This window comes from Bombus terrestris, chromosome 2 (genome assembly GCF_910591885.1).
Source record: "Bombus terrestris chromosome 2, iyBomTerr1.2, whole genome shotgun sequence".
Classification (NCBI taxonomy): domain Eukaryota; kingdom Metazoa; phylum Arthropoda; class Insecta; order Hymenoptera; family Apidae; genus Bombus; species Bombus terrestris.
The window spans coordinates 14,704,018-14,719,647 of NC_063270.1; the positions used below are offsets into that span (position 1 = coordinate 14,704,018).

The window sequence follows — 15,630 nt, forward strand, 5'->3', positions numbered from 1 at the left end:
CAGGCAACGTAATATAATCTGAAATCAAGATGATACTTGAAGAAACTCGAATTCTGTTTTTACATCGAATTAGACCAAGCAGTTCTTGCTACAATATTCTAACGAAATGTTGCATGCTACAATTTTATCACGAGATACAAAAATGTATTTATCATCAGTAAAATCGTGAGAACGAATTCGTCCTATCAAATGCTGACTGTCCATCGTTTGTGTTCTCTTCAGCGGAATATAATTTATCGCGAAGTAAGCATTGCGTAACTAACACGGCATAACTAAAGACAAGCCCTACCGCCACTCGACGACACTCAACGCCACTCGAACACAATATCGAAATGCTTTTGCTGAAATGGTGTCTCTCGGCGTGTCGTTCGAGTTTACGTTGGTAAAAGGGGGCTCAAACACTGTCAACGTTATACGACCGATTCGATTCGCGTTTACGACTCTGGGGAGAGACGTTAAATGGCCGAGTTCTCTCTCTCCCTGTGCTCGTACAATCTGCTGTTTTCGTCGAGAAAACGCCACGAAGCGAAATTCAAATAGGAAGAAAATTGAAAGCATCGAAAGTAACGAACGTTATTCGCGAATGTTCCGATTTAAATTAATTTAACTTGAAGTAGCTAGCTAAATTAACGATCTCCGGTCGGAGTACCTATGGTTTTATCTTTATTTTTTCAACGAATCAAGAAGTTTTTGCATCGACGGCCGCTATTTAATACCGATATTCCGTTCTGACGTATTTCGTCTCGAGAAGCCATTTAATTTTCCCTCCCTTTGAGAAATGTACTTTTCGCGAGTTACCCCATTAGTCTTACTCGATGGATCGTTCCCCGATGAATAGTTCTCCGATGGTTTTTAACCGAACGAGATACAGTGGCTATGAAAATTATTTGTATACCACTGCATTTATTACAGCATTTACATATCGATCGATTCGGTTCAAGCATATGAAATTTCGTATTATTTAATAGTATCTTCACGTAACTATAAAGATTTGCAGTTATTATAAAAATTAAACGTGGAATCAGATAAAAGGAAGCTTCGTTATTAGATAGGAGTATGTTTAAATGCCTTGTGCAGCTATTGTATGTTTTCATCGATGCAGGATATTTAATAAATATCAAATGAACAGAAAATATCAAGAAACTTCATGATACGGTTTTATATATTTGTTTCTAGTAATTAAATGGTACGTAAACTGATGCTTCGGACATGAAACCGTCGAATGAATGGAAAATTGCAGCTTATTGCGTTCGCCGGCAGCGAGTTAGTCGCGAAATTTCGTATTTTTGGATGAAACACGGGACGATATTTCGTTTCGAATTTGTTGTTTCAATCTATATCGACGGTTTTATTATACGATGGATGGAATATTTATCCGTTGGAAAAGGCAAATATAGCAGGCATTATTTCGTTCTCACGAGTAGCTCGACATCTTGTTTTATAAAAGTTTTATTTTAATGCGACACGTAGGTTCGTAACTCGCGCTCCGATATAAGTTTCGTTTTAGATGCTTGGCATTTAAGTTTCACGATGTTCCTTTCTCTACTAACCGACAAATTTTGTTCTATCGGCAAGTGAAAAAGTCTGTGCGCGCGACGAGATGAACATAGAGAAAGAGAAACGAAAGGAAAATTAGCCCCAACCGTTGGAAACTTTCTGGTGTCGAGACTTTCGCAAGGTAACAGAGCAAATTAAATTTCCGTCTGTGTTTCAGGGAAACGGAAAACCGTGCGAGATGCTTTTGTTATCGATTTTCTCGACCCTCAGCGATATTCCAACATCCGAAAATTGGTACGATAAATCGTACGTCGGTTTAGCGATATCCTCGATGCTTTGCCATCTAAAAGTACACCAACGCAACGTTAAAGCGGTGAAGCAATATTAGACGTTTAGAGTTTGGTTGCTCGTTGGTTTCGTTCTTCGAAAGAGATAAAGTTCAGAGTAGTAAATGTACCTTTCGTTTATAAATATTAGAACACATGCTGGTTTTCCATGAGATACGATATCGGGCCACGATGATTCAAGTTGTCAAGGAAATGATTGGTCAATCAGAATTTTGCTTTCACGTAGAAATAATTTGAAAACTTTGTAAAGGCTAGTTATCAAAGTTATCGGCGCGATCTTCTAGTTTGTGTCTCGTGGAAAAAACTTTAACTGAATCAGATACGACAGAAAATAAGAGAAATTTATAGGTATACTTAGAAGACTCGGACACCTTAAGATTCTTTAAGTTTCGGAAGATTTCGGAAGAGTACAGAGCCACGGATGTAATAGAAAAGTTTATATAAAATCTGAAAATTTAAAATAAACTAACGAATATAATGGAAAAATTAATAACACGAACGACAGAATTATTTAAATTATTTTAATTCTTAAACGTTTTAATAATTTTCCTCGTAATTTTCCAGATTTTCCTTATTTTCTGTTCTAATACCCATGAACGAGAGTACACGTGACGTTAATCTCGAGACTGTTTTCCGAAGCGTCCGAGATCCCATGGACGTTATAAATTAACGACGTAATTATCGCGCATACACGCGCGGTTCATCATAAACCCGTTTACAGTAGACGGGCTTGATTAATATCGTTTTGTAAATTATATACAATGATCCTAATAACGGAGATCATTCGAGCGCATTGCACACTACGAATCCAGTATGAATCTCAACTATTTAACATACGAATCGCGCGATTAACCGCTTCGCATAAAGCTAGAAATGTCCTCTCCTTCTGTCCAATCTGATCACGAACCATTGGTCGTTCAATGGGACGCACGTTTCTTCCATTGAAAACGCCATAGTCGTGTCGTACCTGTATTTGCGAAAACCATAGAAGATTTCCATTGGCCGACTGTTAATCGAGTGGTTAGAGTTGTTAGTTGGAAGACGAACAAGCACGAACGGGGAAAAAATCGCTGTCTCTCGTAAAAGGGCGACGAGGAGGGGGCGGGGTAAATGGAAGGAAAAGGACGGATATTTCTCCGACACCTGGCAGCACATCGGCCCGTACGCGATGCGATTTCATCGGATCGGAAAATTGCCATAAAATTGCTACAAAAAGTGATATTTTATTCCTTTCAGAGGCACGATTTACTAACCGCGTTGGGTAGGTTCCTGGGGATATTTATGGGATTTTATGGACTCGTGTCTCCCTTGTTTCGAGGGGGAGGTACGTATAAGAGAAGTTTGTATATCGTAACGTACGTGCCTTGTGCACCTGGTTAGCTCCAGGGTGATACGATATCACGAACGATAAAAATAATTTGTATACGTACATTTTTTATTTTTTATTATTTTTTCTTCTTATTCCAGCAGATCCGTTTCGACGTAATCTTCATTCCACGCGTGCTTTTTTATTTCTATACAACGACAAATATTCTTTCGAAGAAGATAGTTTGGCATGGAATTTATTATAAAAAGAAGAAAAAAGGAAGCAAAAAGAACAGATTATGCTGACATGACTGTATACACAGTAGTATGAGTAAGAATTCAACGAATCGATATTCTATCGACGAACGATATTTCTCTTGGTGAGAAACCGTTCTTCGACGAGCTAGTAGAAAATCCAGAGATCGGCAAAAAGGAAGAGTAAGGAACATTGTTTCTGCGCGTCTATGACATTGCCCTTGACCTCGTCGAGATAACGAAGCGAAAGCTTGAGGAACATTATGAGCGAATTTTCCAGATCCTGAACAAGCGATTGCACTTGGAGGATGCAGTTGCGACCTTTCAGCTAGTAAAACTTCATTTTATCGGTACGATCGACGAGTATACTTCAAGTTCGAATCAATTACAAGAACCGAAGAATAGAACGTCCTGCTCGATTAAATGTTTCAATTTAATGGTAGCAATTCCATTCATTGGCCGCGTAATCCGGTTCGCACGGCCATTGCTGGCATCGTTCAACCGGTGATTTCGCGTTTTCGAGGCACGTTCGCGATTCTAAAAACGCATGCCGGTCCTGTTGCCTTGTTACGTTTACGTTCGTGCGAGCGTCCAGCCTCACGCTTGCCACTATAATGGGATTAATCACGGGATTGACGCGGGCCGACAATGCGCCAGTTAGCGCGACGACGTGGCTTTCATCAGCCGGTGTCTTCAGGAATTATTATCCTGGCACGCGTTTATTATGCGGCACGTGATCGGAAGCGTGCTCCCGCGGCACGCATCGAAACGAAGTTACATCGCAATCTATCGTTATTGTGTACCGCAGAAAGCCACCCAATAAAGTTTCCTGGATCATTCGGAAACGGTTTAACCCTGAGAGCTTTCGTCGCTGTTGCACATCCACCAATCCCCTTGGGGACACTTCACGAGCTTCATTTTTTGTAACAGAAATGTACGAAAAATTAGTGGTAATTACGGTACTCTATAAAAAGTTTAGGCCTCTTAACGCGTGGAAGTATTAATAAAATAATATAATTGTATTTCGTATGGGAGGACTTAAAGATGCTTGTAATCTTAGCTTAATTCTGTTTTTACATGTAAAAGGTATTTATCGTAATTGTCTAAAAGGTAAATTAATTTGATATAAATCTGATCTCTCGTGTTAAGAATTATTTTGCGGATGTTGTCGCTGACTAATTTTTTAGTAACTTCGTAATATCTGCTTTTTTGTTCGTAATATTCTAAATAATTTATTTATGTTTCTAATTTCCTTTCTTCTCATATTTCTATGCACATTCTATATTATACTATGCGTGTTTTGTGATATTTGATTCTAATTCATTAGATTCTAATTTATAAAATTCCAAAAGATATATAAACCGGGAAGAACTGCAAAGAAACAGCAATATTGATTACTTTCTGCCGGTACACCATGTATAAATACTTTCTAAAAAAAAATAGGAGCACTATTATAAGAACACTATCATATATATCCCAAGATCTCTGCAAAGTATCGTACGAATGTTATAATAGAATTGAGGATTCTATGTCGTGACATAAGATATTTATAAATAAGGTTGTATAATAATATGGTGTACGCTTTGTGACGAGCAGGCATAACGAGGGTAGATTTTCGATCATCCTTTCCCCAGACACCCTGATGAATTTATAAAATGGTTCAGGACCGACCAAGTGTGGAGGGAAATTTCGAGCAGGAAGAATAGCTCTCGTATCGCCTTGTCATCGAAAGTTCATTTTTCGCGATTGTTAGCTAAGGGTGAAAGAATACGAAGAAGCTTCACGGAAGACTGTACGATACGTCGAATAAAATACAACCCTATTTCCCTTTGACAATGAAACGTTGCTCTAACTTTTGCGACCTCCGGCAAGGTTTCGCTTTGATCTGACTCGCTTACGAATTACCTTGGACAAAGGTTTTGCACCGAATCGACGCAATCCGATTGTCGCTCATCGAAATGGATTTTTTTAATCCTATATCAGGTCGGCACAAGGTTGTTTCGCGAAATTTCAATAGCTTGACAGAAGCTGCCGACAAAGAACGAACGCATCCATGCAAATGTTTATTTCTATATTCTTTTCATATAGAAAATTTATTCTATTCACCGTGGATGATGTTCGCCAATGAGCACACGTTTGCCTTCGCTGAAAACAGCGTCGACGTTCTAATCCGAAATTTATCGGAGCACGAAAACGTAATTCCACGGCGAAATAACCAGCTCCGAAAGATATTTGGAGTTTATAGTTTCTGCTAACGTGGTCGTATTTAGTCTCGAAATCTTTTTCTTCCTTTGTAATCCGTTGCTTCGCGCGGATTACGCGTAAAACTTGGCGACCAAACGTCGCGTTGCGTCGGCAAAATTCGTGCTTTATTCTATGCCGCGTAGTACCATCGAGAATCAAATAGCCGATATTCGTTCTTCTTTTTCCGATTGTACTAATACCAGCATGGCCATATTTCGTCGGTGCCATACCAAGTAAATTTCATGGATTCTGCAATGTCGTAAAATGTCGAAAACGCGTCGGATCTGTTCAGGACCGTAAGTTTTACGGAAAAGATTACACTTTAAGAAGGCACATTCTTCAAGGGGAGATAACAATGCAAGGCACGAACAACTCGGACATAGCCGTAATTCATACGGACGCGTGACTGTACAGGCTCGCTGGTGGAAAGATCTTTCTCATAAATTGTTGCATCCACCAGTTATACGCGTTTCCATGGCTTACGGAGGAAAATGCGCTTAGCCAACCTTTATCCGAGAACCAAAAAGGTACAGTCTCTTAACGTTTGACGGCAGGCTCGGTCATTACGTTCTATGATACTCTCACGTCCGTTGAAAGACGATGAAGCAAACAAGAAGATCGTGGCCGATTCACGGTGTTCAACAAACCGTGCGATATCTATGTACCGCTCAACGAGATCCGTAGCTGACCGTGTTATTCGTGAAAGCTCCTCGGCGCGTGTCAAAACACTAGTACCAAGGCGGAAACAACGGTAAGAACGTTGATGGTAGAGAAAAAGGAGGATAGATACCGAGATGCAGAGGCAATAACGACGAGGAGAAGAAAAAGGAGAGAAGAAGGGGACGTAACTTAGCGAAATTATCGAATAATCCACGCTAGGATGATTATCTCGATTCTAGCATGCTAGTTGCTACCGACAATAGCGACCGAAACAATAGCGTTGCTAACAAAAAGGTCATCGATGCACAGTTATGGTAAATTCGGCTTAAATCCATGAATTTTCCTGTTATAGCGCTTCATCCTGCGCTAATCTACGAGATTTATCGGGACCATTTAGATTTATCGAGTCACTTGACCTCTAACCCCTATCCTCTCGATGATTTCGCGTTACAAATGTCTTCGATTTTCTGGCGAAAAAGCTCGCTGGCTCGAAGAGAGAGAGTTTCTCGGTAAAAAGCTATAAAGAATGATCCACATCGATGGCCGAGAGTCCACGAGCGAGTTCTTCTTTCTTTTCTTTGGTACCAGTTGGCCCGCTACTCGGTTGTAGCCCATGAACTGGCTTATCGAGTTGCGGACTGTCGAGTTCGACGAAAGTTTCTGGATCGCTATGTATTTAAGCACATACTACATGCTTAGGTCCTTCGTGTATAGCCGCCTGAACAGACAGATGCCAAAAGGGATTCGCGGTCCGCCAGATAAACTTTTCCTTCTAAGAACAATGGACTTGACGAGGAACACCTACGCGCAGTTTTAGAATGCGACGTTTCGATAAATATTAAATAAAATGTACATTTTATTTGATATCTACGAAATGCGCAAAATGGATTCTTTAAATTTAGAATTATCTTAAACGATCGATCATTTCTGCTTAAACTCGTGTAGCCACGTCTCGGAAGGATTTCGAGTGTTTGCAGAGCTAATAAAAAGAAAGAGAAGTAGAAATTGTAGCGGGCGATGTCTCATAGAGATATAATTCCACCAGTGGCCAACAATGAAGGGGGTAACAGACGAATAAAAGGATTTTCGCCAAAACTTTGCTTTCCCGACTATAGTCGAATTATTTGGTCTGGATGGCAGCAAAAGAAGAGACCCGAAATCGTATTTGCCATTCCCATGATTACTTAGTTGTGCCCGCCACCGTTTCATTCTTCTTTCTTTTCTTTTTCTTCATCAGGCCCTTTTATAGATGACCAATAGCGTGGGTTGAGTCGAGGTTGAATAGGATGCTCCTTTGGGATCGTGCATTCTGCCTTAAGAATGCACTTTTCTGTTGGGTGAAATGAGCCGAGCTAATTTCAGATCCTTGCCTCGAGATCGAACGCAGACCGGTGGAACAAAATAGCTCCGAAGAATAATGGTTAGAAAAAAAGGAGTAAGTTTACCGAACGACGACATCGTCCAAGCAATTCTCTTTCATCTGCGCTGCAATCGGGAAGCCCGATTGATTCACGGGCTCCATCGAATCGACTGCAATCGAAACGCGTACCTTCTTTGGTGCATGTATCTCTTTGGACGAAGCCGGTGAAGCTTCGTCGGGCACGATCGAGATCCTTCAGCTTGATCCATGTCGTCATTATGTCACGCTTTATCGCGTCCATCTCGAAGGACTTCTTGGTTCAATCTACGATCGATCCCCGTGATTATCCTTGTCGTTTGTTTGTCAGACCAATGTGGACAAATCACAATAACGCGCGTGTCATCGTTTTTCTTTTTGGATTTGGTTTTTTTCTTCCGTTTCGATCGATCTTGCGTTCGTATTAACCGAGTGAACGCGAAGCGGTACCAAGAAAGATCGCATCGATCATGAGTTTTATTGCTGGGCTGGCAAGTTTAAGAAGTTGAAATCAAATCTGTCTCGAATATCGCTAGCGGAAAATCCTGGCATCCTTCCAGCTAGCGCTGTATTTAGTAACTGACGGCCGATGGGGAGAAGTCGACATTTTATCGAAACTATGTTTCTTGATAAGCAGAAATGTTACTTGGCTAGTAGATATGGAAGAAACGTAATTTAACGATAAATAATTAAAGCGGAATATTAAAATATAAGTTGCTGCAAGGCCGTTCCATTCGTGATAGCTTGTTACCATGTTTCAAACTTGTTTCGAGTTTTTCGAGTTTTATAAGATTTCTTTTCAAATGTATTTAAACTTTTTAGCACACCAAGATTTTACGAGAAGTAAAGGCTGATTGATGGTAGTTTCTCGAGCGAGATCTTCATTATTCCAAGCATCTTCCGCGAGACATTACTACTCTCTTCGTCTTCCGCTATCTGTCTGTAGAAACACGCGGAAATGGATCAAATACTTTACTTTCCTGTTTTATAATTACCTACCTTCCTTATGAACAACTTCCTAGACAGTTCTGAAAGAAAGTTAGTTGTCAAGTTATACGAGTTTAATGTAAATCGAAGCCTCAAAAGAAAAGAACGAAAACGAAGGAACAGATTTGATCACCATGGAAGCCTCTGTTGCGCCCGGATGGAAAGTTGTCTTCCAACTCATATCTCTTCGCTTAACGCAAACGTCGCTTAAAATATTTTTTCGGTGATCCTCCGGCGTAGTCACGAATAATAGCACGAATTTCACAATTTATTTCCAACTTTCTTCCGCGCGAACGAGTTAACACGTATCGTTAAATATTTGGCTCGTCATTGACCCCGAGGCGTTCTTGTTCACGCGCCAAGAAACTTACATCTGGCAACTCTTGATATCGCCGAAGAGGAACTCATTAACATCCGACTTTGATATTTTTCGGCAAATATCCAAGTTTATCTCGGAATTATATTACGAGAGGGAGAAAGAGAGAGAGAGAGAGAGGGGGGGAGAAACAGAGAGGCGAAATTGGGAGTAAGCTTGCAATTAGAGGACTGCTACCTTCATAAGCCACTCTGAGATACAAACGTATGTTCAAAATAGCTTGTCGAATTTTGCAACTCGGTTTAATTACTAGGTAATTAGTTATCGATTGAGGATAATTCAACAATTTTAAAACGCGATGAAAAGCAGCTTTGGATCGGAATAGAAGTTTTGAATATACGTATACATATGTGTAGAGGACGATATTGACGGCTATAAATAGGATATTAACGTGAGACAGGTAAATTACGTTGGAAGTTTGATGGTAGTATCTCGAAAATACCGACGAAATTTCAATATTTCACAAAATATGCGGAGAACAGATGACAAAGTGAAGAAAATTGAAAATCTTGACGCACCTATATAGGATTTTCTTCGAGAACAACGTTCTCGATACTTTGATACTGGGATGCCCTAAGGGACAAAGAAATTTAGATGTGACTTTTTCAACCAATAATAGTCAATATAAGGTATATCAATAGACTATCGGTATTTCGCTTTAGAATTTCATTCAATTCCACGGATTTGTTTCTACGTTTGAAATCCATTTTTTAATTACTTTCAAGTATCCATGTATGTGCCTCGAGACTAATATCTAGATTGGATCTTTGTACAATTTTATATTTCTATGAACATAACAAAAGAAGTGAAATCTACATGGAGTAGACCATAAGGAATACCCACGCACAAAAGTTTTAAGGCAGATATTATATTTGCCTTAAAACTTGGAATAGTTAAGTAATGATTAATAGATACAAAAATATTACTTAACTTAACATTTTATACGGCAGAGAGAATATATTGCCAATGTATCAACTAAAAAATATATAATTAGTTTTATTAAAAAATGGTTTTACCAGCGAACAGTCAAGTACTGGAAATTCTTAAATTGAGGATAAAAGGTGTTCTAAAACTGTCGAGAGGTATTTTGCATATCACGTACATTCTGTAATTCGCAGACTATTAACATCGGTTTTTCAAAAATGAATCGAAGTATCTGGTCAAAATATATGCTATTCTTCTCTTTCATCGGTCTTCAATGGAATACGAAGCCGTAGCTGGTTGCCCTCGAATTTCTTGGAGATGGGATACGCCCCAAATAAAAAGGCCAGCCAATGGGGTGGTTAAAGGAGGGGTCGTATGTGAAATTAAAATATCCTTCGGTCGTAATGATTCGGGGAACGCGAGTAACGATGCACGTGAACGCTATGTACAAGCCCGTCTAACTTTGTTTGCGATATTCGGTGCGCGTACGAAGGGTGGCGCGATTCCAACCCCTCGCGGAGGGTGCGGCAACCCTTCGAATCAGCCGGATGCGCCGGACATATGCTGGAAGAGAGAGAGATACGCATTGTATTATTCACAAGCCGGTCGCGATATAGCATTACCCCGATTTTTAATAGGAGTTCCGGGGCTCGGTGCACGCTCCTCTTCGCGCTGCCTTGGTAACATCGTAATAGGATTAGTCGCGTTATTAAGGGTTTAAAATTACGGCTACGTCTTCTCTGATCTTTCCTCGAGTGCCCGCCGTAGCATTGCATTGCGTTTAATTCGTTTTTCATAGGATCTCGGGTGCTTATGCTCGCGATAAGTGCTTGGTTTAGTGTGAATTTGCTAACGAAGGAAGTACAATTAAATGTTCGAGGATCAGCCACTTGGAATTTTCGATAACTTTCACAAGTCGTTGCCCTGCTCGTATATGTAACATTTCTGTCACCATGTTCCGATATGTTACCCCTTCGCGACGGCATCACGAGTTACAACCGATACGATGCGATGATTCGAAAAGGATACGTGTACATCGTTACAGATATAAATCGGTTTCTGGCTAACGCGTGTAAACGACGCCATCGTTATCGTGTATCACACGTATCGTGTATGAGATACACGTGATGATACGAACCAGAACGCGACAATTCGTACGATCTCGTAGCTGGTTTCTACGTATCAGGTAACAGGTGCCAAGGGCTGACTATGCTCGCAACGAAAATGTGCCCCGAATGACGAAGTGGAAATAGTGAACGATAGCGATACGAGGTATTCGACGTTAAATATTAATTTTCCGGTTTCTGAACATCGAGTGGGTGCCACGTACGATACGGTCGATAAAGCATTCACGGAGTAATCAAGAAATTAACTTCGCGGCTTCGCAATATGAGTATCTGCTCCTAGGCACGTTTTGTTCCGAGTATATTATTATTATTCGGTTATTTCGGGTAGCATTGTTCGTTTCCTAAATTAATAAACGATCGATTAAAGGTATGGAGTTGCCAGGGGAGATAATAAAACTCGAATTCATCGGCAATTTTCGAATCGTTGTTATAGTTTGCAGAGGTACGCGAGTTATGTCGTTAAAAAGACAAATCTAATACGCTTCAGTTGGTAAAAGTATTTCATCGAGAAATTATTTGCGAGCCGCATATCTAGAGGACGACGACTGAAAGCTGGCACCCATTTTCATCGATCGTCTACGCTTAAGAGTTTGCATAACCGAGATCGTTAAAATTCTCGGCCATAGAATAGCGAAACGCGCAACTGCGAACGTTCGTACGACAATCTGTCGACTCTGTCTCGAAAGAGATTCGAAACTTCGCTATCCTCTAGGCTTCGTTGTATGAAATTTATCTGTTCCTGATTCCCAACGTGAACAAAGTTATTTATGCATCGGAATAATTTACGATGCACAGAATTTGGAGCGGAACTGAATCTCGTCCGGATTAAATCGCAGAAGTGGCTTGTTAAATGTTGCAAACGATCTACGAAGTTAACATTGGAAGTTGGTTCAACATGGGATGATGAAGATGGTCGTTCTGTCTGATAAGGCAACGGATGCGTTTTATTGGAAGCGTAAACGATCGTTGAGCGATTGAGAATTTCCCTGGAATGCAAATCGTATGACTGGAAAGAGAGAAAGAAGCTGCAGCGTCTCAGGTACATTTGAAATTTGATTTGGATCTTCCAAGTTATTGAATGTCGCTGCAGAAATGAAATTACCGTTCAAAAGACTTCGGTACGGAAAATTGTACTCGATATGGAAAATTTAACGACGCGGATCCTCCATCATTGGCGATTGCAAAAATATTTTGCAAACGATTGATAGGGATTTTGATAAGACGTTTCCAACATATAAATTATTATTTATCGATGACATCTGCTTTAACATTTTATGAGAAATATTTTCAATATCTTACTGGAGTAAGTTGCGTTCGACGAACTAGTTACTAGAGAATAAAACGTTACCTGGAAAATTCTCTCGTTGGAAGTTCCCAGCTTGTTCCCTTTGATTGGCATAAAACGCCCACAAATTCTTTTTCCGCGAAGACCACTAATGACGCTTTCTTTAAACAAGCTGAATACCTGTGTTAACTACGCCGTCCCCTTCCATCAGTTTATCTCGATTGCCTGCAAAGATTCTTTAGCCCGTTCCGTAAAAATCCAAGTGACAACTGACAGCAAAAGCGAGCGTGAAGCTTCAACGTTTCTTAACTCGTTAAAATGCATTTCCTCTTAAGTTTTTACGCTCTCTTTATTTAAGACTCCAATTTTAGAAGCTCAAACCATTAACAAGAAGAATAGCACGAGCAGTCACACTGAATGCACGTTGTACAAACATATAAACAGAATACTCACGATATTTCAATGAAATGCTACGGTATACGTATCCGCCGGATCCGACGATCGTTTCCGCCAATTTAAAATTATACTTCAAAATCATAGCGAGGAACGAATGTGGTCGAGAATAATAAGGAGACGTCGCAGGGGTTTAGAGCCCTAGCGTAGGCCAATAATAGTGGAAAGATGGGTACGGAGGTAGTATAAAGTTTCCGGATATATTAGCCACCCGTCGAATTAGCGTTGCGAGAAAATGCCCTACTCAGTGTCGATCCCAGGGGAAGCGAGCCGCTTGGTCCCCGCGCGCGTTTAGGGTGAATCGAAAGGGGGCACCCTCGAGAAAGGGCGGGGCCCCGTACAAAAGGGGCCCTGAAAGAAACCAACCCCTGGGTGGAGTTAACACCCCGTATATATTCTTGAGCGGTGGTCCTTCTGGGTGCAGAGCACGTTATACTATCGAACTGTGAGGATCTCGTCTTGAAAGTTTTTTTCGTGCCATTTTACCATCCCGGAACACCCACTCTAATCGTTCAAAGGTTCGCACGAATGAATATCTTAAAGTTAGCAACGGCCTCGGTGATATTGAATGCAACGATATCGTTCAAACGACCAGGTGAAATCCAGCGAATCGATTGAGAGATTGTGCACAGTAACGCTTCAGTGGCTGGATGATTATTTAGTGCTTCGAGTCGAGTGTTGTTCATCCTGATTGAAGAGGACAGTACAGACTAGGTTTAACGCCTATAGAAGATACACTAGCAGCATGTCGCGAAGTTTCCTCGTGGACTCATTAATCGGAAATAATTCGCCACCTGCGTACCCGTTGCCGTATTACGGTAATCAATTGCCGAGCTATATGTTCAATTTCTTCAACCTGGGTCTGGGTTATCAGCCGATAAGACCTGTACCGAGACCACCGGCCATGCCCGTTGCGGTTCCAATTAGTCCACCCGCTTTGGGAAGCTTGCGACCGGTGCCTGGCCAGAGTCCTCCATCGCCTTTAAATACTTCTACGAGCAAACTTTCGGGTAAATATCTCCTGATATTCTTTGATATAAAATTCTTCGAAGTAGAATTTCCTTCTTGCAAGCGGAATCCATCGTAAATGTTCTAGGAAAGTTTCCATGCTAATGCGATCGTATTCTTTAAGATGTTTCAGCACCATGCGAATCACCCTCGCGTAACAGCACCCCGACGCCTCCGCCAAAGTCTCCGAACTCCATCAACAACAGCTCCAAGAGGATTCGGACAGCCTTCACGAGTACCCAATTATTGGAACTCGAACGCGAGTTTGCTTCAAACATGTACCTATCGCGGCTCAGACGAATCGAGATCGCGACGAATCTAAGGTTATCCGAGAAACAAGTGAAGATTTGGTTTCAAAATCGCAGAGTAAAATACAAGAAAGAGGATCTACCTTCCGGTCAGAGTCAGAAATGTTGTTGTCTGAGAACATGCGGGAAGAAGAAGGAGGGCTGCAGCGACGATACGTCGAGTCGGAAATGCGAGCAGGAAGATGAGAAATCGATGAAAAACGAGAAAATGGACGCGGCTGACAAGTCCGCTGATACGATCAGCCACGAGGAATCGTCGAATTCCATAGCCGATCGTTTCGAGCAGTCGGTTCCAACGTTACCCGTGACAGACAGTGCGCAACGGTTCTTACAGGAAACGGAGGAGAAATTAAATCTTTCGAGGGCCAGTGCGATGGCCGATTGTTACGAGAGGAACGTTCACAATTTATCTAGAGGTTTGAAGAGGAATATGGGCGATATGGCCGAGGAAGCGGACGATAAAAAGCGACGGATCGATGGCTCGACCTTTTATCAGAATACGATTCAGGATACTGCCGTCGGGCCTGTGTTTAGAACCATAGGATGCACCAAGCATACCGTAGAAAGAATCGTCAACTCGTAAAGAACAAAATACGGGGTAGGATCGCTGTGCTAAAGGATTTTTCGCGACCACGTTCCGTGTTTTTCCATTACGCTGTCGTTGTAAATACAATTCTATCTGAGCCTTGTAAATATTGTAGATATATTTTTGTACGAATAATAGGAAGATAGAGACAAAGAATGAGAGAGAAAGAGAGAGAGAGAGAGAGAGAGAATGTGTGTGAACGCTGTATATTTTTAATCTAATTTTTAAAGAGAATAAAATAGATCATTAAAACTTATCGCCAAGTTTTTACAATGACTACCTTTGTCCCGGAATATTTTGCGTAATGTATTGTTATCTTTTTTAAGGACGAAAAATTCTACCACGTGACGATATCGTATCGTTCCCGTTTGTTTATTCGTTTCTTGAACGATATAACGTTCCACTGAAATTCATTTCGTTATAATAACTCGATGAATTAAGAATACTAACATAATAATCTTGTCGGTGTATTTGTACAGAGTTTTAATTAATTCCACAAGCCCATGAAAAATCATATGTTAAACACTGGACAATCGATAAATGTTTCATAACGTAAAACACGATAACTTCGTGTCAATTTCGCGATACTATTTAACATTCAGTTTCACTGATATACCTAATGAATCATCGTTACACCTACGACTATTGATCCTTGTGTGTCGTGTAAGTTATTGTCGGAGCTGATAAAAAAAAGCAATATAACGTCGCGTTGTTCTGTTTATTTATCCGTGAAAAGTTGGCTGGAAATAACGTTCTTTTTATCTATCGAGGTCGAGAAATTTATTGTTTGTACAAATCTTGGTGGAAGAAAGCGCCTCTTATTTCTCTTAATATAAAATATTACGTTATTTTGCAACGTCTTCGTTCCTTTG

General features: G+C 40.7%; 1 protein-coding gene across 1 annotated transcript; it reads left to right on the plus strand.

Moving 5' to 3' along the window:
- The first annotated feature begins 13,124 nt into the window (after window positions 1-13,124).
- On the plus strand, window positions 13,125-14,939 carry LOC100642717 (GS homeobox 1-like). Its single transcript, XM_003393843.2, has 2 exons — window positions 13,125-13,866; window positions 13,989-14,939. The coding sequence occupies exons 1-2, from the start codon at window positions 13,602-13,604 to the stop codon at window positions 14,753-14,755; spliced, it is 1,032 nt and encodes a 343-aa protein (XP_003393891.1). The 5' UTR covers window positions 13,125-13,601; the 3' UTR covers window positions 14,756-14,939.
- Window positions 14,940-15,630: the final 691 nt, after the last annotated feature.